The following is a 27,231-nucleotide window of genomic DNA, read 5'->3' as shown; positions in this document are numbered from 1 at the left end:
CACCATATCATAACTGGAGTTGAATGTTGGCATAATTTACTTATATACTGTAAAGATTTTAAATTTTTGTTAAAATTTGACTTAAAAAAATTTTTTTTTTTAAATGGGCGTGTTCGTAATCCGATTTTGCTAATTTTTATTTAGCACACATATAGTAATAGGAGTAACGTGCGTGCCAAATTTCATCATCATATATTCAAGGACTGGCAAATTACAGCTTGAAAAACTTTTAAATTACCTTCTTTTAAAAGTGGGCGGTGCCACGCCCATTGTCCAAATATTTACTAATTTTCTATTTTGCGTCATAAGATCAACGCACCTACCAAGCTTCATCGCTTTGTACGTCTTTGGTAATGAATTATTGCACTTTTTCGGTTTTTCGAAATTTTCGATATAGCAAAAGTGGGTGTGATTGTAGTCCGATTTCGTTCATTTTAAATAGCAATCTGAGATGAGCACCCAGGAACCTACATACCAAATTTCATCAAGATACCTCAAAATTTACTCAACTTATCGTGTTTACAGACGGACGGACATGACTAAATGAATTTCTTTTTTCACCCAGATCATTTTGATATATAGAAGTCTATATCTATCTCGATTAGTTTATGCTGTTACGGATTACCGTTATGCGAACAAAGTTAATTTGTGAGCTCTGCTCAGCTGAGTATAATTATTGTGACACTGAACAAAATTTGTATTCAAAATTTATTCATTAAGGAAACTAAAATTATTCCAGCCATTTAATGATTTGCCCTCGAAATTTCATATCAGACCTGGAAACTTGCATACGCTTTTATTTTGACATTGTGTTACTGGCATTTAAAGTCATGGCTAGTCACATGTGCGCGTCTTGAGATGTTTGAGACCCGGGGTCGCAAAATTTAGTACTTCGCAAATATCTCGCTTTTTATATCTTGCTCGAGTTTTGCCATCAGTTTGAAGTTGAACATCATGAAATTCTCCATAGACCCAGCCTGTAGTACTTTTTCGTGGTCTTGGCCATTTTTGAGTTAAGACTCGAGCAGTTGCTGAACCTTTGCATCGACCTGGATTAGATATTAATGAAGCGAACTCGTTCAAATATTGTATTTGGGCTAACATTGTAATAGACCGCATAGACAAACTCCGACTCGTGCGTACTGAGTTAGCCAAGAACATACAAAACGCTTTTGAGAAATCAGCTCAACGCTACAACCTCCGAAGCAGAGTAAAACCATTCAGTATAGGTGAAAATGTATATCGGCGCAATTTCGTTCTGAGCGACAAAGCGAATAAGTTTAACGCCAAGCTAGCACCCGTTTTTGTAAAAGCTACAGTTCTCGCCACAAAAGGAAACTCCATGTATCAATTGCAAGACATACATGGTAAGATAGGATGGTACCACGGAAAAGATATTAAGGAATGCAAGGGTTAAAATACAATTTACAGATAATGTCCTATAAAACAACTAAAAAAGGACAAATGTATATAAATATCGATCTCCATCCCTATTTAATTATCTCTGTTTCGCATCACGCCACCTTTTTTACTTGTTTTTCCGTGCCTATAAAAGCTTCGGATTGAGACATAGCGGGGTCTTTTGCTGGATAAGGTTTGCCTAAAATGTATATTCGCGCGATGAAGCTAATACCGGCCAAAAAGGTAAAAATCGTGCCGAATTAAATTCCGCAAGTAAAGCGGAAAGTTAAATGTGCGCTAACCCTCCCTAGAGGAACAATAATTCGGTTTTTCGGAAACTTAAACGCGCAAAGCCGTCATCTAAATAAAACCATAAAAGTTTAAAAAGGAATCAATGTCCGGATTGGGACTCGCAATGACAAGGACTGGGGCTACATCATCATCAACTTCAGCATGGAAAACTCGCAGGCTCTGTTGCAGTGACGAAATGTGGAGTGTTAAAATAGTTTCATAAGTGCATTTTACTTAAAACCTTTTCAAGAAAAAAAAAAAAAAAACAAAACATATACATAAGTAAATGCAGTCAAGAGTCGTGAGAAATCTAGAAATTCCAAGTTCCTTTTGACTTCCAGTATGCAACTAGTTTTGTCGCGGTATAGTCGTAATAGTCTGACTAAAAATATTTTCGAGGTGAAAAATCGAGGAAAAAAAACATATATAATAGAAAAATTTAAGTTAAACAAATTTCAGAATATAGGATGTTCAAAAAAAGAAAAAAAACACGGAAAAAATGTTTAACATAAAAAATTGTAAAAATTAAATCATCCAATTAAAGTTATAAATATGTGAATATGTATACTTCATTGAAATACATAACTTAAAGAAACAAAGCATATACATACTAAATATGAAAGAGAGAGAAAAATATAGTGTAGGTGACATAATTTTATTAAATTAAATGTGTGCGAAAGTTTTCAATGAACTTCCTTTGAATTTAACAAAGAAAATTATAATCTTTTTGAGTTTCATGGTTCATTAAAATTAAAGTAAAATTAGTATAAAAATATAGTTTGTTATAATTAAATGTTCAAGTTAGAAAAGGAGAGAGTGATATTTTTTTAAGTGATTGGAGAGAGAGAGTTTCCAATGTCTTATTGGCGTTCCAATAAGAATAAGAAAACAAAAATCTGATTGCAACTCGAAGCAATCGCAATATCGAATTCTAATTAGAATATTACATCTGTGCTATAGTACCATTATACAGCAAAGCAGAAGCATCGTAGAAGGCCTTCATCGAGTTCCTGCCACATCAATGCACGTAAGTTTATAATAAAATTGTTATATTTTCATACCATTTGGTTTTTTTGTTTTGCATATGTACATATAATTTTTTATTTAACTAACGTGTTAATGATCATTAAGCATGATCAGTGAATCGTGAGAGAACGAGAGAATCAACGAAACGAGTTGGTATTAGAAATGTCTTTAAATTATTTGAGATTAATATTTACTAATACTGAATTCGTAACATACTTCAAAACCGCGGAAATTTCAATCAAATAACCTATATTTGATTTAATATGATTCGTTTCTCTGTGTTAATAATATTTCACCTGTTTAAATATCACACACTCTTTAGTAAGTTTGTAAGATTCCTTTTTGCATATAGTTTCGATTCCATGCCGTTCCTATAGGTGTTCGGACTTAAGCCTAATAGTAAATATTGGTACTTTTTTTTTTGCTTTAGTACTAAATTTAGTATGAAATCAAATTCTGATCTTTTTCTTTTTAGTTTATTAGTCTTTTATTAAATAAAATATGAATTGTTAAGTTTGCAAGAATGGTCTGAAATTCGTTGTTGTTGTTGCTTTACTTTGGGACATCTCATTAACATCTGAGAAGTCATGGTTGGGTGGGTTAAGAGCGGTAAGTAATTGTTAGAAGAACCGCTAGGCAAAAGACAAAGTGTTGTGTCGCTTTCTAAAAAGGTTAATCAACGATCATATTGAGTGATGAGGTAAGAAATTCCTTAACCCTTACGTGTGCGTAAATTTTTTCTTGTTAGGCCTTGGGTTTGTCGTAGCTGGTGGTTTGGTCGGTCGTTTGGTCAACGAACCCACATAAGTGGCTGAAGCTCCGGGACAGCTAGACGCACACGGGCAGAAGCCGATCATCTTCTTCGTGCCACCAGGTAAACTTGGTACAACTGCGAAACAATTGTCAACCCAGAGTAAGTATGCTTGTCAAAGGTTCCATAACAGAAAATGGCGCTTAACAGTGTGGGGCCCCACCGCAGAAGAAAGCCAAAAATAATTTTTAACTTTAATTAGGGGTTTCACAAACCATTGTCCTATACGAATTTTGTTTCTCTTCATTAATTTTTATTTTTGTAGTACCGGTTTCATAGCCATTGGTATTTGGAATTTAGTTTGAAACGATGAGATAAATTCACGTCGTACTAACCATACCAGTAGCTTTGACCACATAATTGCAAATAAAAACTGACGTATTTTACGTTATTTCTTTTTTCATCTTGGATCTATTTTGAATTTGGCTATATGCATATTTTAAATACCACTTGAATGTAGAATCTCGTTATTATATGTTTAAAGGATTAAGATTTAGTTCCATCAAATTTGTTTTGCAAGTTGGAATGCGTGTGTTGCACGTACTGCAACAACAAAAATTCTCACACCACATGAAAGTGAAAAAGCACACAAATGTCTTAGGCCATATAACAACAAAACAAACAGCAACAATTGAAGAGTAAGACCATATTTGATTTGAGTTTGCTTTAACAAAATTTTTTTTTTTTTTTGAATTTTTTTTGTATTTTGAATAAATACACAATCATATATATTTTTAATATCTTTTTTACATATATATATATATATATATATATCTATATACCTTTTTGCAATTTTTTTAATATAAGCACAATGCCGTTACGTCACAGTGATGAGTATGCACCCCCGCCACTAACCCCAAGGCGTTTGTGCACAATTTGCCGCGAAAACTTTACCTTGACTTCTGGTGCTGTGCGTACTGCATGCAATCACAAATTCCATCGGTCTTGTCTTTTGAATTGGCTAAGGAATAATACAACTTGTCCTCAGTGTAGAGCACAATGCAATCCCAATAACTTTCGACCAAATCCATACCCTCTTCGTTCACAAGCTAGATCGGTAACTAGTCCCACTGTTCAAGAGCGACAGTCTACCTCACAGGCCGCACAACAGCAGCAGCAACCGGCAGAAACTAGTGTTGAAACACAAGCTTCAGCTCAGGCAGCCGCAGGAAATTTGGGTCTTCAACAATCCCAACAGTCACAACAATCACCAGCAAGAAGCATGGAACAAAACAACAGCAACGACATATCTGTTACGCCACCGGAAGACACTAGAATCCGAAATATTGTCAGCGCCGTTATCTCCGCGCGACAAGCTAATTTATTACAAGACTTCGAAACCCGATTGGCTCAGTTAGAGCAGCGGTTGGATCAATCCGTTAATAATATTGTCTCTAGATTGCAAAACGTAAACTTGCAACCTCCACAAAATAATGATTTACCACCAATGGTTGATTGGCCACAAGATCCACCGCATTTTGTTAACGGCCTTAGTCAACATGGCGGCGCACCTTTAAATATGCATGCACAAGGAAATCCTTACAGGCCTTCTAATGTAGGTTTTCCGCGCAGTAGTGACATATCACACGTCACTAATTCTGGCAAAATTGCCAACCTTATTTCAAACTGGGACATAAAATTTGATGGCTCCAATCGTCTATCGGTAGAAAATTTTATTTATAGAGTCGAGTCACAGGTGATCGATACCCTCGGAGGAAATTTCACTTTGTTCTGCGAACATGTCCAAAGCGTGTTTACTAAGGAGGCCAAAGATTGGTACTGGCGTTACAGACACTCAGTAGATCGTGTTGTTTGGCCTAATCTTTGTCAAGCTCTCCGTACCCATTTTGCCGCACACCGTACTGATACGGATATTAAAGAGGCAATACGTATGCGCAAGCAAAATATGTCCGAAACCTTTGATGAATACCGCAACGCTATTTTTAAAATCGCAGAAAACTTGAGCATTCCTATCCCAGAGGCAGAACTTGTAGAAATGCTACAGAGAGGGTTAAGACCTCGCTTGAGGCAACAACTTTTATACGTTTCCATTCCTTCGGTAGCTAAATTGCGCGAGTTATGCATCAAACACGAAAGCTTACTTCAAGAAATCGCTAGACAATCGTCTTCAAGTAATACTGCTTTGTCCACCCCTAATCGAAATACGTCTGGTCGTAAGCAAGTTAACGAAGTTGACGTTGTAGACGAAATAGAAGAAGAACGCGTCGAAGACGCTATTGAAGTTGACGAGGTGACACGGCGTAGGAGCAACAATCAGCTGATGTGCTGGAATTGCCGCAAAGAAGGGTATCGTTACTTCGACTGCTTGGCAGAGCGAACGATATTTTGCTATGGTTGTGGTAGTGTAGGCATGTACAAACCTACGTGTGTAAAGTGTAAGTCGGGAAACTTGCAAGCGAGCGAGGACTCGAAAACGGTTCCTCGCCAGAAGTAATTAAGCCCAATCTTGAAACTAAGAATTTTTATAAACCAGAATTAAGACATTTAGTACCGTACCAAGATCGTTTGAAATTTTACCAAGAAAAACGAAAAGAAATTTTCAATAATATCGAAAAGGGCACACCACCTAAATCACGTTCGGCAATACGGGCAAGTCAATTTTGGAGAAAAGTTAAAGCAGGTAGAAAAGGGCTAACCAATTTAATATGTTCTTTGCAAAAGCATTCGTCAGACCTTCGACCATATGCCGAAATAGAGATTATTAACGAAACTCATCTAGCTTTGCTCGATAGTGGAGCGCAAGTTTCTTGTGTAGGCAGCAACTTGGCTGAAAAGATCTGCGCGGATAAAAATATTAAAACCAACCATTGTTCATCGATACGAACTGCTGATGGCAATGACCAATTTGTATTTGGTACCTCTTTATTTGAAATTACCTATAAAGGCAAAACATCAAAACTACTTTTTTATATTGTCCCTAGCTTGAAGCAAAATTTGATTTTGGGCGTAGATTTCTGGATCGCATTCCAAATAGCTCCCCATCTGATAAGCCAAATCGATTGTGTAAGCACCGATAATAATAATACTGATGTTTTAAATAATATGCACACCCTGACACCTGAGCAACAAAACCGTTTGCAAATTACAAAAGACTTATTTCCGTCATATGCTGAGGAAGGTCTGGGCAAAACCAACCTTATTGAGGACGTAATTGAGTTAGAGCCAAATGTCCATCCGTTGAACCAACGATATTTTCCTATTTCACCTGCCATAGAAAAGTTAGTTCACAGGGAAATAGATGAAATGCTGAAGTTGGGAATAATTGAGGAGTCACCCAACAGTCCGTGGTCTAGTCCGGTTGTTTTAGTCCGTAAAGGTGAAAAAGTTCGTCTATGTTTAGATTCACGCAAAGTAAACAGCGTAACTATTAAAGATAAGCACCCCCTACCCCACATAGATGGGATAATCAGTCGCTTGCCAAAAGCTGAGTTTATATCTTCGCTCGATTTAAGGCGAGCATTTTGGTAAATTCCATTATCGGAAAAATGCAGAGATTTGACTTGTTTTACGGTAACAAACCGTCCCTTGTATAGATACCGCGTAATGCCTTTTGGCCTATGCAATGCCCCTCAGGCAATATGAAAATTAATGGATCGCGTGATTCCATCGAATTTAAGAGAGAGCGTATTCGTATATCTTGACGATTTACTCATCGTATCAGAAAGTTTTGATGCTCACATGAAGACGATGGCGGAAGTTGCATATCATTTAAGAAACGCGGGCTTAACAATCAATATTGAGAAAAGCAAATTTTGTCTGCGAGAAGTGAAGTACTTAGGGTATATTGTAGGGAATGGTACACTCCTTACTGACCCGGATATGATATCTGCGGTAACACAATATCCCCAACCAAATACTATCAAGCAATTACGCCGGTTTCTTGGCATGGCTGGTTGGTATAGGCGATTTGTACCGAACTTCGCTGCAGTTACTGCACCAATGACAGATTTGCTGAAAAAGGCCAAAGTTTTTAAATGGACTGAAGATGCCCAAACCGCATTTGGGTTGCTTAAAACCCTGTTATCGTCAGCACCAATACTGGCTAATGCTAACTATAGTAAACCTTTTCTTATTCAATGTGACGCCAGCAAACTAGGTGTAGGAGCAGTTTTGGCTCAAGTTAATGACGATGGTATAGAAGTTCCCGTCGCGTATTTTTCGCAAAAACTAAATAAGGCACAAAGCAATTACAGCGTAACCGAGCTTGAGTGCCTAGCAGCTATTCTTAGCTTGAAAAAATTCCGTGCTTACGTCGAAGGCCAAGATTTCACGATAGTGACTGACCATGCCAGTTTGCAGTGGCTAATGAAGCAAAACGACTTAAGTGGTAGATTAGCACGCTGGTCACTCAAATTACAGGGTTATCGGTTTAAAATTGAGCACCGACGTGGTTCTCAGAATATCGTTCCCGATGCGTTGTCGAGGCAAAACTTTGATGAGCTAGGGGAAATTTCTGTCTGTCCAGCAGTCAATTTAGATTCGGAAGCTTTCAACTCCGATGAGTACAATAAATTAAAAAAGAAAATTCAAGAAGCTCAGAGTAGTTTACCAGACCTGCAGGTCAAAGCCGATAAAGTGTATAAGCGAACAGAATACGCGAATGGAAATGAAGAAAGAGAAGTTTTATGTTGGAAACTGTGGATTCCAAATGAACTAGTCCAGGACACTATCGAAAAGGCCCATTGTCCCCCAAACAAATGCCATGGTGGTATGGCAAAAACGTTAGAACGCCTTCGCTTAAATTTCTACTGGCCATCGATGGTAAATTATGTTAAAAGTTTCATTTCTCGCTGTGATATCTGCCAGCAGAGTAAATCTACAAATATAATTCTTCGTCCACCTATGAAAGCAAACTTAAATTCTGTACGTCCATGCCAAAGGTTATACGTTGATCTTTTAGGTCCTTATCCGCGCTCTAAGCAGGGAAATATTGGCATTTTTATAGTTCTCGACCATTTGACGAAATTTCCATTTATCGAAGCTGTAAAAAAGTTTACTGCCACTCCAATTTGCGACTTTTTAGAAAAACAAATTTTCCCAATTTTTGGTGCACCCGAATGCATCGTATCTGACAACGGCAGTCAGTTCAAGTCCGTCCAATTTAAAAATTGTTTATCTTCCAGGTCTATTAAACATTCGCTTACAGCTCTATATAGTCCCCAAGCTAACGCGAGCGAGAGGGTCAATCGCTCCGTTATGGCTGGTATCAATTCATACCTCCAATCTGATCAAACCATTTGGGACAAAAATCTTCAAATGATAGCTGAAGCACTTCGGTCTTCATTTCACCAAACTATTGGCTGCACGCCATACTATGCGATGTTCGGTCAGCAGATGTTAAGTCATGCAGATGATTATAGTCTGCTGCGTACGCTCGAGTCTTTGGGAGGGGATGTTGTAATAGACCGCATAGACAAACTCCGACTCGTGCGTACTGAGTTGGCCAAGAACATACAAAACGCTTTTGAGAAATCAGCTCAACGCTACAACCTCCGAAGCAGAGTAAAACCATTCAGTGTAGGTGAAAATGTATATCGGCGCAATTTCGTTCTGAGCGACAAAGGGAATAAGTTTAACGCCAAGCTAGCACCCGTTTTTGTAAAAGCTACAGTTCTCGCCACAAAAGGAAACTCCATGTATCAATTGCAAGACATACATGGTAAGATAGGATGGTACCACGGAAAAGATATTAAGGAATGCAAGGGTTAAAATACAATTTACAGATAATGTCCTATAAAACAACTAAAAAAGGACAAATGTATATAAATATCGATCTCCATCCCTATTTAATTATCTCTGTTTCGCATCACGCCACCTTTTTTACTTGTTTTTCCGTGCCTATAAAAGCTTCGGATTGAGACATAGCGGGGTCTTTTGCTGGATAAGGTTTGCCTAAAATGTATATTCGCGCGATGAAGCTAATACCGGCCAAAAAGGTAAAAATCGTGCCGAATTAAATTCCGCAAGTAAAGCGGAAAGTTAAATGTGCGCTAACCCTCCCTAGAGGAACAATAATTCGGTTTTTCGGAAACTTAAACGCGCAAAGCCGTCATCTAAATAAAACCATAAAAGTTTAAAAAGGAATCAATGTCCGGATTGGGACTCGCAATGACAAGGACTGGGGCTACATCATCATCAACTTCAGCATGGAAAACTCGCAGGCTCTGTTGCAGTGACGAAATGTGGAGTGTTAAAATAGTTTCATAAGTGCATTTTACTTAAAACCTTTTCAAAAAAAAAAAAAAAAAAAACAAAACATATACATAAGTAAATGCAGTCAAGAGTCGTGAGAAATCTAGAAATTCCAAGTTCCTCTTGACTTCCAGTATGCAACTAGTTTTGTCGCGGTATAGTCGTAATAGTCTGACTAAAAATATTTTCGAGGTGAAAAATCGAGGAAAAAAAACATATATAATAGAAAAATTTAAGTTAAACAAATTTCAGAATATAGGATGTTCAAAAAAAGAAAAAAAACACGGAAAAAATGTTTAACATAAAAAATTGTAAAAATTAAATCATCCAATTAAAGTTATAAATATGTGAATATGTATACTTCATTGAAATACATAACTTAAAGAAACAAAGCATATACATACTAAATATGAAAGAGAGAGAAAAATATAGTGTAGGTGACATAATTTTATTAAATTAAATGTGTGCGAAAGTTTTCAATGAACTTCCTTTGAATTTAACAAAGAAAATTATAATCTTTTTGAGTTTCATGGTTCATTAAAATTAAAGTAAAATTAGTATAAAAATATAGTTTGTTATAATTAAATGTTCAAGTTAGAAAAGGAGAGAGTGATATTTTTTTAAGTGATTGGAGAGAGAGAGTTTCCAATGTCTTATTGGCGTTCCAATAAGAATAAGAAAACAAAAATCTGTTTGCAACTCGAAGCAATCGCAATATCGAATTCTAATTAGAATATTACATCTGTGCTTTAGTACCATTATACAGCAAAGCAGAAGCATCGTAGAAGGCCTTCATCGAGTTCCTGCCACATCAATGCACGTAAGTTTATAATAAAATTGTTATATTTTCATACCATTTGGTTTTTTTGTTTTGCATATGTACATATAATTTTTTATTTAACTACCGTGTTAATGATCATTAAGCATGATCAGTGAATCATGAGAGAACGAGAGAATCAACGAAACGAGTTGGTATTAGAAATGTCTTTAAATTATTTGAGATTAATATTTACTAATACTGAATTCGTAACATACTTCAAAACCGCGGAAATTTCAATCAAATAACCTATATTTGATTTAATATGATTCGTTTCTCTGTGTTAATAATATTTCACCTGTTTAAATATCACACACTCTTTAGTAAGTTTGTAAGATTCCTTTTTGCATATAGTTTCGATTCCATGCCGTTCCTATAGGTGTTCGGACTTAAGCCTAATAGTAAATATTGGTACTTTTTTTTTTGCTTTAGTACTAAATTTAGTATGAAATCAAATTCTGATCTTTTTCTTTTTAGTTTATTAGTCTTTTATTAAATAAAACATGAATTGTTAAGTTTGCAAGAATGGTCTGAAATTCGTTGTTGTTGTTGCTTTACTTTGGGACATCTCATTAACATCTGAGAAGTCATGGTTGGGTGGGTTAAGAGCGGTAAGTAATTGTTAGAAGAACCGCTAGGCAAAAGACAAAGTGTTGTGTCGCTTTCTAAAAAGGTTAATCAACGATCATATTGAGTGATGAGGTAAGAAATTCCTTAACCCTTACGTGTGCGTAAATTTTTTCTTGTTAGGCCTTGGGTTTGTCGTAACTGGTGGTTTGGTCGGTCGTTTGGTCAACGAACCCACATAAGTGGCTGAAGCTCCGGGACAGCTAGACGCACACGGGCAGAAGCCGATCATCTTCTTCGTGCCACCAGGTAAACTTGGTACAACTGCGAAACAATTGTCAACCCAGAGTAAGTATGCTTGTCAAAGGTTCCATAACAGAAAATGGCGCTTAACAGTGTGGGGCCCCACCGTAGAAGAAAGCCAAAAATAATTTTTAACTTTAATTAGGGGTTTCACAAACCATTGTCCTATACGAATTTTGTTTCTCTTCATTAATTTTTATTTTTGTAGTACCGGTTTCATAGCCATTGGTATTTGGAATTTAGTTTGAAACGATGAGATAAATTCACGTCGTACTAACCATACCAGTAGCTTTGACCACATAATTGCAAATAAAAACTGACGTATTTTACGTTATTTCTTTTTTCATCTTGGATCTATTTTGAATTTGGCTATATGCATATTTTAAATACCACTTGAATGTAGAATCTCGTTATTATATGTTTAAAGGATTAAGATTTAGTTCCATCAAATTTGTTTTGCAAGTTGGAATGCGTGTGTTGCACGTACTGCAACAACAAAAATTCTCACACCACATGAAAGTGAAAAAGCACACAAATGTCTTAGGCCATATAACAACAAAACAAACAGCAACAATTGAAGAGTAAGACCATATTTGATTTGAGTTTGCTTTAACAAAATTTTTTTTTTTTTTTGAATTTTTTTTGTATTTTGAATAAATACACAATCATATATATTTTTAATATCTTTTTTACATATATATATATATATATATATATCTATATACCTTTTGGAAATTTTTTTAATATAAGCACAATGCCGTTACGTCACAGTGATGAGTATGCACCCCCGCCACTAACCCCAAGGCGTTTGTGCACAATTTGCCGCGAAAACTTTACCTTGACTTCTGGTGCTGTGCGTACTGCATGCAATCACAAATTCCATCGGTCTTGTCTTTTGAATTGGCTAAGGAATAATACAACTTGTCCTCAGTGTAGAGCACAATGCAATCCCAATAACTTTCGACCAAATCCATACCCTCTTCGTTCACAAGCTAGATCGGTAACTAGTCCCACTGTTCAAGAGCGACAGTCTACCTCACAGGCCGCACAACAGCAGCAGCAACCGGCAGAAACTAGTGTTGAAACACAAGCTTCAGCTCAGGCAGCCGCAGGAAATTTGGGTCTTCAACAATCCCAACAGTCACAACAATCACCAGCAAGAAGCATGGAACAAAACAACAGCAACGACATATCTGTTACGCCACCGGAAGACACTAGAATCCGAAATATTGTCAGCGCCGTTATCTCCGCGCGACAAGCTAATTTATTACAAGACTTCGAAACCCGATTGGCTCAGTTAGAGCAGCGGTTGGATCAATCCGTTAATAATATTGTCTCTAGATTGCAAAACGTAAACTTGCAACCTCCACAAAATAATGATTTACCACCAATGGTTGATTGGCCACAAGATCCACCGCATTTTGTTAACGGCCTTAGTCAACATGGCGGCGCACCTTTAAATATGCATGCACAAGGAAATCCTTACAGGCCTTCTAATGTAGGTTTTCCGCGCAGTAGTGACATATCACACGTCACTAATTCTGGCAAAATTGCCAACCTTATTTCAAACTGGGACATAAAATTTGATGGCTCCAATCGTCTATCGGTAGAAAATTTTATTTATAGAGTCGAGTCACAGGTGATCGATACCCTCGGAGGAAATTTCACTTTGTTCTGCGAACATGTCCAAAGCGTGTTTACTAAGGAGGCCAAAGATTGGTACTGGCGTTACAGACACTCAGTAGATCGTGTTGTTTGGCCTAATCTTTGTCAAGCTCTCCGTACCCATTTTGCCGCACACCGTACTGATACGGATATTAAAGAGGCAATACGTATGCGCAAGCAAAATATGTCCGAAACCTTTGATGAATACCGCAACGCTATTTTTAAAATCGCAGAAAACTTGAGCATTCCTATCCCAGAGGCAGAACTTGTAGAAATGCTACAGAGAGGGTTAAGACCTCGCTTGAGGCAACAACTTTTATACGTTTCCATTCCTTCGGTAGCTAAATTGCGCGAGTTATGCATCAAACACGAAAGCTTACTTCAAGAAATCGCTAGACAATCGTCTTCAAGTAATACTGCTTTGTCCACCCCTAATCGAAATACGTCTGGTCGTAAGCAAGTTAACGAAGTTGACGTTGTAGACGAAATAGAAGAAGAACGCGTCGAAGACGCTATTGAAGTTGACGAGGTGACACGGCGTAGGAGCAACAATCAGCTGATGTGCTGGAATTGCCGCAAAGAAGGGTATCGTTACTTCGACTGCTTGGCAGAGCGAACGATATTTTGCTATGGTTGTGGTAGTGTAGGCATGTACAAACCTACGTGTGTAAAGTGTAAGTCGGGAAACTTGCAAGCGAGCGAGGACTCGAAAACGGTTCCTCGCCAGAAGTAATTAAGCCCAATCTTGAAACTAAGAATTTTTATAAACCAGAATTAAGACATTTAGTACCGTACCAAGATCGTTTGAAATTTTACCAAGAAAAACGAAAAGAAATTTTCAATAATATCGAAAAGGGCACACCACCTAAATCACGTTCGGCAATACGGGCAAGTCAATTTTGGAGAAAAGTTAAAGCAGGTAGAAAAGGGCTAACCAATTTAATATGTTCTTTGCAAAAGCATTCGTCAGACCTTCGACCATATGCCGAAATAGAGATTATTAACGAAACTCATCTAGCTTTGCTCGATAGTGGAGCGCAAGTTTCTTGTGTAGGCAGCAACTTGGCTGAAAAGATCTGCGCGGATAAAAATATTAAAACCAACCATTGTTCATCGATACGAACTGCTGATGGCAATGACCAATTTGTATTTGGTACCTCTTTATTTGAAATTACCTATAAAGGCAAAACATCAAAACTACTTTTTTATATTGTCCCTAGCTTGAAGCAAAATTTGATTTTGGGCGTAGATTTCTGGATCGCATTCCAAATAGCTCCCCATCTGATAAGCCAAATCGATTGTGTAAGCACCGATAATAATAATACTGATGTTTTAAATAATATGCACACCCTGACACCTGAGCAACAAAACCGTTTGCAAATTACAAAAGACTTATTTCCGTCATATGCTGAGGAAGGTCTGGGCAAAACCAACCTTATTGAGGACGTAATTGAGTTAGAGCCAAATGTCCATCCGTTGAACCAACGATATTTTCCTATTTCACCTGCCATAGAAAAGTTAGTTCACAGGGAAATAGATGAAATGCTGAAGTTGGGAATAATTGAGGAGTCACCCAACAGTCCGTGGTCTAGTCCGGTTGTTTTAGTCCGTAAAGGTGAAAAAGTTCGTCTATGTTTAGATTCACGCAAAGTAAACAGCGTAACTATTAAAGATAAGCACCCCCTACCCCACATAGATGGGATAATCAGTCGCTTGCCAAAAGCTGAGTTTATACCTTCGCTCGATTTAAGGCGAGCATTTTGGTAAATTCCATTATCGGAAAAATGCAGAGATTTGACTTGTTTTACGGTAACAAACCGTCCCTTGTATAGATACCGCGTAATGCCTTTTGGCCTATGCAATGCCCCTCAGGCAATATGAAAATTAATGGATCGCGTGATTCCATCGAATTTAAGAGAGAGCGTATTCGTATATCTTGACGATTTACTCATCGTATCAGAAAGTTTTGATGCTCACATGAAGACGATGGCGGAAGTTGCATATCATTTAAGAAACGCGGGCTTAACAATCAATATTGAGAAAAGCAAATTTTGTCTGCGAGAAGTGAAGTACTTAGGGTATATTGTAGGGAATGGTACACTCCGTACTGACCCGGATATGATATCTGCGGTAACACAATATCCCCAACCAAATACTATCAAGCAATTACGCCGGTTTCTTGGCATGGCTGGTTGGTATAGGCGATTTGTACCGAACTTCGCTGCAGTTACTGCACCAATGACAGATTTGCTGAAAAAGGCCAAAGTTTTTAAATGGACTGAAGATGCCCAAACCGCATTTGGGTTGCTTAAAACCCTGTTATCGTCAGCACCAATACTGGCTAATGCTAACTATAGTAAACCTTTTCTTATTCAATGTGACGCCAGCAAACTAGGTGTAGGAGCAGTTTTGGCTCAAGTTAGTGACGATGGTATAGAAGTTCCCGTCGCGTATTTTTCGCAAAAACTAAATAAGGCACAAAGCATTTACAGCGTAACCGAGCTTGAGTGCCTAGCAGCTATTCTTAGCTTGAAAAAATTCCGTGCTTACGTCGAAGGCCAAGATTTCACGATAGTGACTGACCATGCCAGTTTGCAGTGGCTAATGAAGCAAAACGACTTAAGTGGTAGATTAGCACGCTGGTCACTCAAATTACAGGGTTATCGGTTTAAAATTGAGCACCGACGTGGTTCTCAGAATATCGTTCCCGATGCGTTGTCGAGGCAAAACTTTGATGAGCTAGGGGAAATTTCTGTCTGTCCAGCAGTCAATTTAGATTCGGAAGCTTTCAACTCCGATGAGTACAATAAATTAAAAAAGAAAATTCAAGAAGCTCAGAGTAGTTTACCAGACCTGCAGGTCAAAGCCGATAAAGTGTATAAGCGAACAGAATACGCGAATGGAAATGAAGAAAGAGAAGTTTTATGTTGGAAACTGTGGATTCCAAATGAACTAGTCCAGGACATTATCGAAAAGGCCCATTGTCCCCCAAACAAATGCCATGGTGGTATGGCAAAAACGTTAGAACGCCTTCGCTTAAATTTCTACTGGCCATCGATGGTAAATTATGTTAAAAGTTTCATTTCTCGCTGTGATATCTGCCAGCAGAGTAAATCTACAAATATAATTCTTCGTCCACCTATGAAAGCAAACTTAAATTCTGTACGTCCATGCCAAAGGTTATACGTTGATCTTTTAGGTCCTTATCCGCGCTCTAAGCAGGGAAATATTGGCATTTTTATAGTTCTCGACCATTTGACGAAATTTCCATTTATCGAAGCTGTAAAAAAGTTTACTGCCACTCCAATTTGCGACTTTTTAGAAAAACAAATTTTCCCAATTTTTGGTGCACCCGAATGCATCGTATCTGACAACGGCAGTCAGTTCAAGTCCGTCCAATTTAAAAATTGTTTATCTTCCAGGGCTATTAAACATTCGTTTACAGCTCTATATAGTCCCCAAGCTAACGCGAGCGAGAGGGTCAATCGCTCCGTTATGGCTGGTATCAATTCATACCTCCAATCTGATCAAACCATTTGGGACAAAAATCTTCAAATGATAGCTGAAGCACTTCGGTCTTCATTTCACCAAACTATTGGCTGCACGCCATACTATGCGATGTTCGGTCAGCAGATGTTAAGTCATGCAGATGATTATAGTCTGCTGCGTACGCTCGAGTCTTTGGGAAGGGATGTTGTAATAGACCGCATAGACAAACTCCGACTCGTGCGTACTGAGTTGGCCAAGAACATACAAAACGCTTTTGAGAAATCAGCTCAACGCTACAACCTCCGAAGCAGAGTAAAACCATTCAGTATAGGTGAAAATGTATATCGGCGCAATTTCGTTCTGAGCGACAAAGCGAATAAGTTTAACGCCAAGCTAGCACCCGTTTTTGTAAAAGCTACAGTTCTCGCCACAAAAGGAAACTCCATGTATCAATTGCAAGACATACATGGTAAGATAGGATGGTACCACGGAAAAGATATTAAGGAATGCAAGGGTTAAAATACAATTTACAGATAATGTCCTATAAAACAACTAAAAAAGGACAAATGTATATAAATATCGATCTCCATCCCTATTTAATTATCTCTGTTTCGCATCACGCCACCTTTTTTACTTGTTTTTCCGTGCCTATAAAAGCTTCGGATTGAGACATAGCGGGGTCTTTTGCTGGATAAGGTTTGCCTAAAATGTATATTCGCGCGATGAAGCTAATACCGGCCAAAAAGGTAAAAATCGTGCCGAATTAAATTCCGCAAGTAAAGCGGAAAGTTAAATGTGCGCTAACCCTCCCTAGAGGAACAATAATTCGGTTTTTCGGAAACTTAAACGCGCAAAGCCGTCATCTAAATAAAACCATAAAAGTTTAAAAAGGAATCAATGTCCGGATTGGGACTCGCAATGACAAGGACTGGGGCTACATCATCATCAACTTCAGCATGGAAAACTCGCAGGCTCTGTTGCAGTGACGAAATGTGGAGTGTTAAAATAGTTTCATAAGTGCATTTTACTTAAACCCTTTTCAAGAAAAAAAAAAAAAAACAAAACATATACATAAGTAAATGCAGTCAAGAGTCGTGAGAAATCTAGAAATTCCAAGTTCCTCTTGACTTCCAGTATGCAACTAGTTTTGTCGCGGTATAGTCGTAATAGTCTGACTAAAAATATTTTCGAGGTGAAAAATCGAGGAAAAAAAACATATATAATAGAAAAATTTAAGTTAAACAAATTTCAGAATATAGGATGTTCAAAAAAAGAAAAAAAACACGGAAAAAATGTTTAACATAAAAAATTGTAAAAATTAAATCATCCAATTAAAGTTATAAATATGTGAATATGTATACTTCATTGAAATACATAACTTAAAGAAACAAAGCATATACATACTAAATATGAAAGAGAGAGAAAAATATAGTGTAGGTGACATAATTTTATTAAATTAAATGTGTGCGAAAGTTTTCAATGAACTTCCTTTGAATTTAACAAAGAAAATTATAATCTTTTTGAGTTTCATGGTTCATTAAAATTAAAGTAAAATTAGTATAAAAATATAGTTTGTTATAATTAAATGTTCAAGTTAGAAAAGGAGAGAGTGATATTTTTTTAAGTGATTGGAGAGAGAGAGTTTCCAATGTCTTATTGGCGTTCCAATAAGAATAAGAAAACAAAAATCTGATTGCAACTCGAAGCAATCGCAATATCGAATTCTAATTAGAATATTACATCTGTGCTATAGTACCATTATACAGCAAAGCAGAAGCATCGTAGAAGGCCTTCATCGAGTTCCTGCCACATCAATGCACGTAAGTTTATAATAAAATTGTTATATTTTCATACCATTTGGTTTTTTGTTTTGCATATGTACATATAATTTTTTATTTAACTAACGTGTTAATGATCATTAAGCATGATCAGTGAATCGTGAGAGAACGAGAGAATCAACGAAACGAGTTGGTATTAGAAATGTCTTTAAATTATTTGAGATTAATATTTACTAATACTGAATTCGTAACATACTTCAAAACCGCGGAAATTTCAATCAAATAACCTATATTTGATTTAATATGATTCGTTTCTCTGTGTTAATAATATTTCACCTGTTTAAATATCACACACTCTTTAGTAAGTTTGTAAGATTCCTTTTTGCATATAGTTTCGATTCCATGCCGTTCCTATAGGTGTTCGGACTTAAGCCTAATAGTAAATATTGGTACTCTTTTTTTTGCTTTAGTACTAAATTTAGTATGAAATCAAATTCTGATCTTTTTCTTTTTAGTTTATTAGTCTTTTATTAAATAAAACATGAATTGTTAAGTTTGCAAGAATGGTCTGAAATTCGTTGTTGTTGTTGCTTTACTTTGGGACATCTCATTAACATCTGAGAAGTCATGGTTGGGTGGGTTAAGAGCGGTAAGTAATTGTTAGAAGAACCGCTAGGCAAAAGACAAAGTGTTGTGTCGCTTTCTAAAAAGGTTAATCAACGATCATATTGAGTGATGAGGTAAGAAATTCCTTAACCCTTACGTGTGCGTAAATTTTTTCTTGTTTGGCCTTGGGTTTGTCGTAACTGGTGGTTTGGTCGGTCGTTTGGTCAACGAACCCACATAAGTGGCTGAAACTCCGGGACAGCTCGACGCACACGGGCAGAAGCCGATCATCTTCTTCGTGCCACCAGGTAAACTTGGTACAACTGCGAAACAATTGTCAACCCAGAGTAAGTATGCTTGTCAAAGGTTCCATAACAACATTTGAGCTAACATTTTTTAGACACAGCTTTTTACCACAATTCCGAAGTTGAAACTACGGTAGTGTTTTACGTATCTTAGTGCAGATGATCTGAATGCCATATTTATGACAAAAGCAATTGAAATAAGCATCAAATGGTGCTGAGTGAAGTTGTTGTGCTAGTTGCTCTTGAGTATTGTAATGACATAGCTATTTACAAAATGTTTTAAAGAATCGTTATATTAAAATTTCTGAGCTTTTTGTATATTTTGTAAATTTAATTTTTAATTTTTGAAAAACAAAAAAAAAATTCCAGTGTATATACATTAGACTGAGTCGATTTATTCACCGATATCGCGCCATCGATTTTTCGATAGGATTTGGGCTCAGGAAAAAAAGTTCCACTACGCATACCCAAAAAAATAATTTTCGAGCATGCAAAAAAAAATGGCGAAAGGGTAAATTTTTCGACCAAAACACTCCCCAAAGCCCAAAAAATATATATATTTTTTTTTTTTCAAAAAACTGTTATCGCCAACTTTTGTACAACAGTGTCTTGAAAAAAAATATTTTTTGGGTTTTGAGCAGTATTTTGGTCGAGAAATTGCCCCTCTCGCCATTTTTTTTTTTCGCAGGCTCGACAATTATTTTTTTGGGTATGCGTAGTGGAGCTTTTTTGTCCCGAGCCCAAATCCTATCGAAAAATCGATGGCGCGATATCGCTTAACTTTCGTCCATACAAATCGACCCAGGGCTCGAATCGTAATATACGATCACGGATCGGCAACCATACGAAAGAAAATTACGTGATGCGTCAAACGTATAAACAAAATGGGATTATAACATACGATAGCAAACGGAACGTAATTCATTTTCAATTCACAATAAATTTTACAATCCACATTAGGTTGGATTGTATTTTTAGCTCACAACAGATTTTGAACTGTCAAACTGGTTACCAAAAATATAAAAAATAAAATAAATAACTACGATAGATCCATCTTTATTGTTTTGTTTGAAATAGCAACCCTTTGGACTTATCGAACATATCATTTATGTATTATTTCTTTGTAACAAGAAAATTTTCAGGTAAAAGTCTAGAACAGGGGTCGACTGCTAATACGCGTCCAAAAATATCAACAGAGATGTCAAAAAAACGCGTATTGACCTCGACAACAATAATCCGAAGGCGAAAAAGAAACATTTTGTCTCTGTCAGAAGATATTTGTAGTTGAAGTTGGCAATTTTCATGTGGTTGTTGTAATGTTGTTGTGCACTGAAAAAAAGTTTGTGTACAAAGGGATTTTGCACGCATTTAATTTTGATCCCACCTCATTGGTGGACCGGCCATGCGAAAATACTATGGATCCCACCCCCGATTTCGGAGGGACCCGAGGACATCTTTCGAGTTTTCGTTAATATCTTTTGAACGAGTTAAAACTTTTCTTTTCCGCCGGATTATTGTTGTCGAGGCCAATACACATCTTTTTACACCTCTCTCGATATTTTTCGCGTATTAGCAGTCGACTCCTGTTCTATACTATTACCTTATTGCAGTTTCTTGAGGAGGTTTCGCTTTCTTAGAAGCTTTTAGTTACTTTATGGAGAAGTTAAATTTGAAACAAGCCGATACCAAAGGTGGTGTCGCGCTATGAATTCTGCCAATATTTCCATTTGGGTTGGATTAAGCTTGTTTGAATTCGACCTTTGTTAATAATAAGAGTTTGAAATTTGTTATTATATTAAACTCAAAGATATATTATATTTTATTTATTCATCTGTTTTAACAATTTTCTTACATTTTCAATGAAATTTGTGTGTATACGATCGCCAGTTTGTGTTCGAATGAAAATGGAACGTAACGTGCACATTCAGTCACTCGTCACATATGATGCTATCCAAAATTACGATCAAAGTAGTACGTTCACGTATGTTATAATCCGAAAATCATGTTTTTACGTGACGAGGTATACGATCACGGATGTTACGATTTGGCCCGAGGGTTAATATACACAGTTGTACATGTATTGTGATTTGCACTACAACAAACAAAATTTTGAGCAACACTGGTTATGACTAACCCAATAACCGAATTTAAATAATAAATTATTATTTTGATCACATTTTAATTTTATTTAACTATTCACACTTGAGAAATCCAGCCTTGAGGCAAACATTTTATTGCAATTAACCAATACGTATAAATAATGAAGAAATATCATGCAATAAATCAAACTACCATATGGTAAATATAAATGTTAAAGTGTCACCACTTTAATATAATTCTTAACAATTTATATTGTCGTTAAGAAATTTAAGTTATTATGTAATTAAATTAGAAATAAACACGAAAATGTAAGAGCAATAGTATGCTTATTTATAAAGTAATAAATAATGACTTATGTATGTGCAAAGAGATTTTTCATAAGAAAATTCTTAGCAAACGTGATTTGTTTCTCAAATTTATACACTTGAAATATTCTACGATTTAGCATTTACTAAAGAAAATTTCTGGCTTTGTGTGTGAGCTCAAACTGTGCTGTCAAAACCTGCCCCTGTTTTATATACACTGCAACATGTATGTACATTAGGGTGTGTCGATTTGTATGGACGAAAGTTAACCGATATCGCGCCATCGAGTTTTCGATAGGATTTGGGTCAGGAAACAAAAGTTCCACTAGGCATACCCAAAAAAAATAATTTTGAAGCCTGCGAAATTTGTTTTTTTTTACTTTTTTCGACTCTGATTTGTAAGGTTTTTTTCATGACCTACTAAAAAATTTTTCATATTTCCGACCCAAAAAAATATTTTTTTTTTTTTCAAAAAACTGTTTTCGATAACGTTTTTAGCGGACATTTTTGGGTCGGACAGGGTATACCAGAAAATGTTACAATCAAGTAAAAATTTTTTAGTAGGTCATGAAAAAAACCTTAAAAATCAAAGTCGAAAAAAATCAAAAAAATGAAATTTCGCAGGCTCGAAAATTATATATACTTTGTTCCCTGAGCCCAAATCCTATCGAATAATCAATGGCGCGATATCGGTTAATAAATCGACCCAGTCTAATGTACATATATGTGTGTGTGTTGATTTTCTTTTCATCACTAATTGATAGACATAAGTTATGAAACTGACAGTAAAAATTTGACTACTAGAAAAGCGTTTTGCGGCATGTCAATTTACAATTTGTTTATTCAACCAAAAGCAAAGCACGCATCGTTGCTTCCCAAAGCGTGTGTACACCAACGCAGCAGCTGTGTGTCACAAATAGTATTTGAAAGCAAAAAATACAGCAGCAGCGACAAAAAAATATATTTTTTTGTGTTTTTGTAGGATGCATACATATTTATAAAGTTTTGTCATAATATGGACGAATATCTAGCCATTTTTGCATGACTTTTTTTACACATATGTGCATACATACGCATATGCATACATCTTTCTATGTATTGTGAGAATTTTGATTTCTCTGCTAAACTTACCCTAAACAATGAATTGTCAATACCACCAGCAAACGAAACATTTTTCCATGTTGCAATAACAACATGTTTTGGTATAAAAGTTTCAGCACCAACAACACCCTCACGTATATCCCACATTGTGCGTTCGCGTACCTCAACACCAAAGCGATCTGTTCGTGTAATCAGATCACGTTCAAGGCTGTAATAGAAAGAAAATAGCGAAAATGTGTTATACAAAAGAGATTGTACAAAAATGGTAGGTGGTTAATTTTGCATTGAGAAAAAAATTTATATTAATCATGACTGAGTTGGAGAAAGAAGGTATTACACAAGATAAAAAATAATTAGTAGAAATGGAAGGAAATTTTGCAAAGACGACATCCTTTGCAAGGTTATCTAGAGCTATTCAAAATAATCTTGTGATGCGACAAAGTCTTTTTTTGCCATCCGGTAAATCCATAAGCACTGATTTGCTGAAGCATTATTCTGTTAAACTACTGCTATATATTCTAATACCAGCCACCTCTTTCTGCTCAGTGAGCCTATCTTATTGCTTGGTTTACATAGATATATGTTGGATCGTGGCACCTTATATCATCAATAGCGAGTTTTCCCATAACAAACCTCCCAGATACTCATCCGCAACTCAATGATATTGTTCCAAATTGTCAACCGTTCCATTGATGTCAACAGTATCTTTGCATATTAATTAGTTGTGAAACGAAAAGGAAATACAGACCGCAGTCATTATTTTTCTGCACGTTACTTGAAATTTCAGAAAGCATTTATGTAATATTTTTTTTTTTATACTTAAAATGTCTGTGTTGCAGATAAGCCAAGAAGCAATAGTTAAACTTATGAGGGTGAATATTGTCAAATGCGGTTTATTGCAACATGAGCGCCCATAATCGGAACTATAAATCTAAATCAAGGTACCGACGTATCGGACTCGGAATCGAACCTCTGTCATATTCTTAGTTCAAAGTCAGCTGTTGATGCACGATAAGTTCCAAAGCGACCAAAAGTCGAATGAAAATATTGAAAACTGAAAAAAGCTGTCTAGGAAAGTTATATTTCCGCAAACTCAATCACTCCTTTTTGTTCTTCTTCTCTTTTCTCTTCTCAATTTCTTTCTAATTCTCCTTTCCTTTTATCATTCTTCTCTTCTTTTTCCTCTTTTTCCTAACCTAATCTAGGAAAAGGAAAAATAGAAGTAGGAGGAGTGGTACTTCTACTTTTCCTTTTCCTACTCCTTCTTCCTCTAATTCCCCGTCCCTTTTTCCTTCTATTCCATCGAAGGCGTCCGATTTCTCGCCCTCTTCTTTTCAATATCTCTCTCTCTGTCTTTTAACTCTTCCCGTTTCTGACCCTCTGCACTCCCATACCTCCCTCTATCTCCTTACAAGAGGAAAGATGCATACCCAATTTTATCATTAAACATTAGCCGTCCAAGAAAGTATTTTTGGTCGTCCTGACAAGACAGTTCCTCTTAAATTTTTACTCATAGCTTTTAAATGTATGGATACATCACGTTATATAAATAGTGGGCATGGTCGTAAACCAAGTTTTATACATTTATTTAGAGGAGATAATCTTTTAATTAAAAAGGCGCATACCAAATTTGATCACTGTATCTTCAGTGGTGTTCAAGATATCGCTACCTCAATAAGTGGGTCACCTCCATTTTTCATGTTTTTAATGGAATTTGATTCGGTTCTGCGCAGGGAACCAATGTGCCAAACTTGAAGGAATAGGTTTTTTTTTGCTATTTAACTATCGAAGAATTATCTTAATTTGATATATTTGATACATAAAAAGGGCACGCAGTTATATATCGATTACGCCTTAGGGTAAATACTTTTGCGTAGTTGAAGTTTTTTCGCCGCCACTACCTCATAGGAGCCCCCTCACTAGGGTAGGCACCTTGTCGTTGGTGTGAGGGCTTAGCCGAACTCCATAGCGCCCGACTATGAGGCGGAGCTGTTTAGGACTGACATCTACGCCCTTTCGCCTCATAGGAGGGCGGCGGGATGTCGGTGACCAAGAACTGCCAACCCCCTAATCCAGGGTGTTATGCGGACCGTGCCTATTGGACGATTTGCAGCCAGGGGATAAATTCGGCTGTATTCGAACGGAGCCTTCCCGATACCGGGCCATCTCGGGAAGTAGTTATGGCCTTACCACAGTAAGGGGCGCTGTTGTGGCGGACGGTTCTTTCCCCGTATATAATACTGGACCGCTGAGCCCGCCTTGTCGGGCAGGTGGTCGTACGACCAAGATGAACAACTCATTACCTGAATGTAATAAGGAGGATGTAAAGAGGAGGACTGAGTCGCAATCCAAGGACGACAAATACGAATTAAGCGATGCGTCGGACTCGGGGAGCGAGAGTAGTGCTGATTCAATGAACTCCGTGTTGGAGAAGCACACAAATGAAAACGGAGTAGAAGAGTGGAGAAGGGTACGGAGCAGAGGAAGTAAAAGAGCTCTCTCGCAGTACCGTGCAGCACTAAGAATTGTACAACGCTTGGGAGCAGTGGTCGACCCAACAGAAGTGGAGAGCGAGCGCTTGGAATGGGCCCATGAAGCGGTAGAAGTAGGTCGAAGGCAGTTCAAAAGGTTTGCTGCGAGAAACCCTCGATTCTGCAACCGGTACGAGGAGGAAGAAGCGTCGAATGGCAGAATGAAGAGGCAACGTTCGGTAGAAGGCGACAAGCCTGTTTTCAAGAGGCAGAAAGGACCCAGTCCTAGAGCCGCGAGGCAGGGCAGTCGCATAGACAAGACAAGTAGGCCCAAAGCTGTAAGACAGATGGGTTCCAATAGCGAGGTAGCAACTACCTCGAAAGCTGCCAGTCAGAGGGAAGTTCCAACTACGGAAGTAGGAGATAAGCCAAAGGGAGATAACGCTAAGACTCCGGCTTTCTCGGAGGCGCTAAAGGGAGTTAACGCGAAGACTCCGGTGTTCTCGGAGGTTCCAAAGGGAGATAACACTAAGACTCCTGCTTTTCCCGAGAAGATGAGTGATGTGGCAAAGCAGTCACTGACTGTGGCGCTGGTTGATCGTAGCAGTCCGTTCGGACAAATGACTACTGAAAGGTGGAGATCTGTGGAAAGGGAGCTTATTAGCTTAATGCTTAAGATGATGCGGGAACAACCAAGGAAGCCCCTTCCAACCTTTGATTCGGGGGGATGGTATAATGGTGTGAAGATGGTAGCGTGCGACAACATCGCGAGCTTGCGGTGGCTGGAGGAAGTCGTTCCAAACCTCCAAAGGCAAGGCACGAATGCGCGGTTTGAGGTGGTGGATAAAGCGCAAATCCCCACGGTACCAAAAGTTAAGGTATGGATACCATGCGTGATGAAGTCGGAGGATACACTGCGACTTCTGCAGAATCAGAATCCGAACATACCGACACAGGATTGGAAGGTACTTACTGTATCTCGGCCTACCGAGGATGGTCAGTTCTACATCTTCCAAATAAACAAGCAGGCGGAGGATATTTTGTACACGCAGCTTGGCAAAATGTCCTTTGGCACTGGCAAAATTTACATGCGACTCAGGAAAAGAAGTCCCGAGGATAAAAATCCTAACACGCTGGAAGTGGGCGAAGTCGAAAAGGAACTCAGAAGCCTAAGGGAAAAAAGACAGGTGGAGGTCCCCGACGTCACCACGAACGTGCTAGAAGAGGACCAACCGCTAAATGGTGCCTTGACTCGCACAGAGGAACATACGGCACAACATTCACGAGGGGCTGAAGGGGGCCTCGAATACTCTAAACCAAAAGGGCAAGAGGAGGACGATGACGTCAAGACGAAGGTGCTGGAGGGGGACAAACAGCCCAATGGTGCTGCGAGTCCTACAGATAAACCTCCAACACAGTAAAGTGGCGTCGAGCGCACTCCTCCTAACCCTTGAGGAGGGTTCGTTTGACGTGGCGCTGATCCAGGAGCCGTGGCTCTCATCGGGAGGAAAGGTTTCTGGACTTAGCGCGCGCGGGTTTGGCGTTTACTACGCACAAACGGAAGGACGGGTGCGAGCTGTAGTAATGGTAAGGAAACAGCTGTATTCATATATGCTGCCTAATTACACCACCGAGGATCTCGTAGCGGTGGCCGTTGAGCAAAAGAATAAGCAGGCATTTATCCTGACGTCCTGCTACATGGCCCATGCTGCGGAGGTTCCACCGATGGAGTGCAAAAGGCTAGTACAGGAGGAAGGGCGCAAGGGCGGTTGGTCATAGGCGCAGATGCAAATGCGCACCACAATGCGTGTGGAGGAGCAGATACGAACGAGAGAGGCGAATCTCTATTTTGTTACATCCTGCAAACAAATTTGCAGATAGCCAACAGGGGAAATGTTCCTACATACATTGGTCCAACATCCAGCAATGTTCTGGATATTACATTGAGCTCCGAGCGTGATATATCAAGGTATGATTGGATG

The 27,231-nt window shown here is 37.9% G+C and overlaps 1 protein-coding gene across 4 annotated transcripts in view; it reads right to left on the bottom strand.

Moving 5' to 3' along the window:
* Positions 1–27,231, bottom strand: part of mesh (sushi domain containing 2 mesh) — a 109,280-nt gene that overhangs the window by 23,456 nt on the left and 58,593 nt on the right. For all 4 annotated transcript variants that reach the window (XM_067761150.1, XM_067761151.1, XM_067761152.1 and 1 more), the window contains exon 5: positions 22,809–22,986. In XM_067761150.1, coding sequence (XP_067617251.1) covers positions 22,809–22,986 — 178 coding nt within the window. The remainder of the gene's footprint in view (positions 1–22,808; positions 22,987–27,231) is intronic.

Source organism: Eurosta solidaginis, chromosome 1 (genome assembly GCF_040869045.1).
Source record: "Eurosta solidaginis isolate ZX-2024a chromosome 1, ASM4086904v1, whole genome shotgun sequence".
Classification (NCBI taxonomy): Eukaryota; Metazoa; Arthropoda; class Insecta; order Diptera; family Tephritidae; genus Eurosta; species Eurosta solidaginis.
Note: the sequence above shows the minus strand (reverse complement) of the source record. Positions and strands in the feature narration are given on the sequence as shown.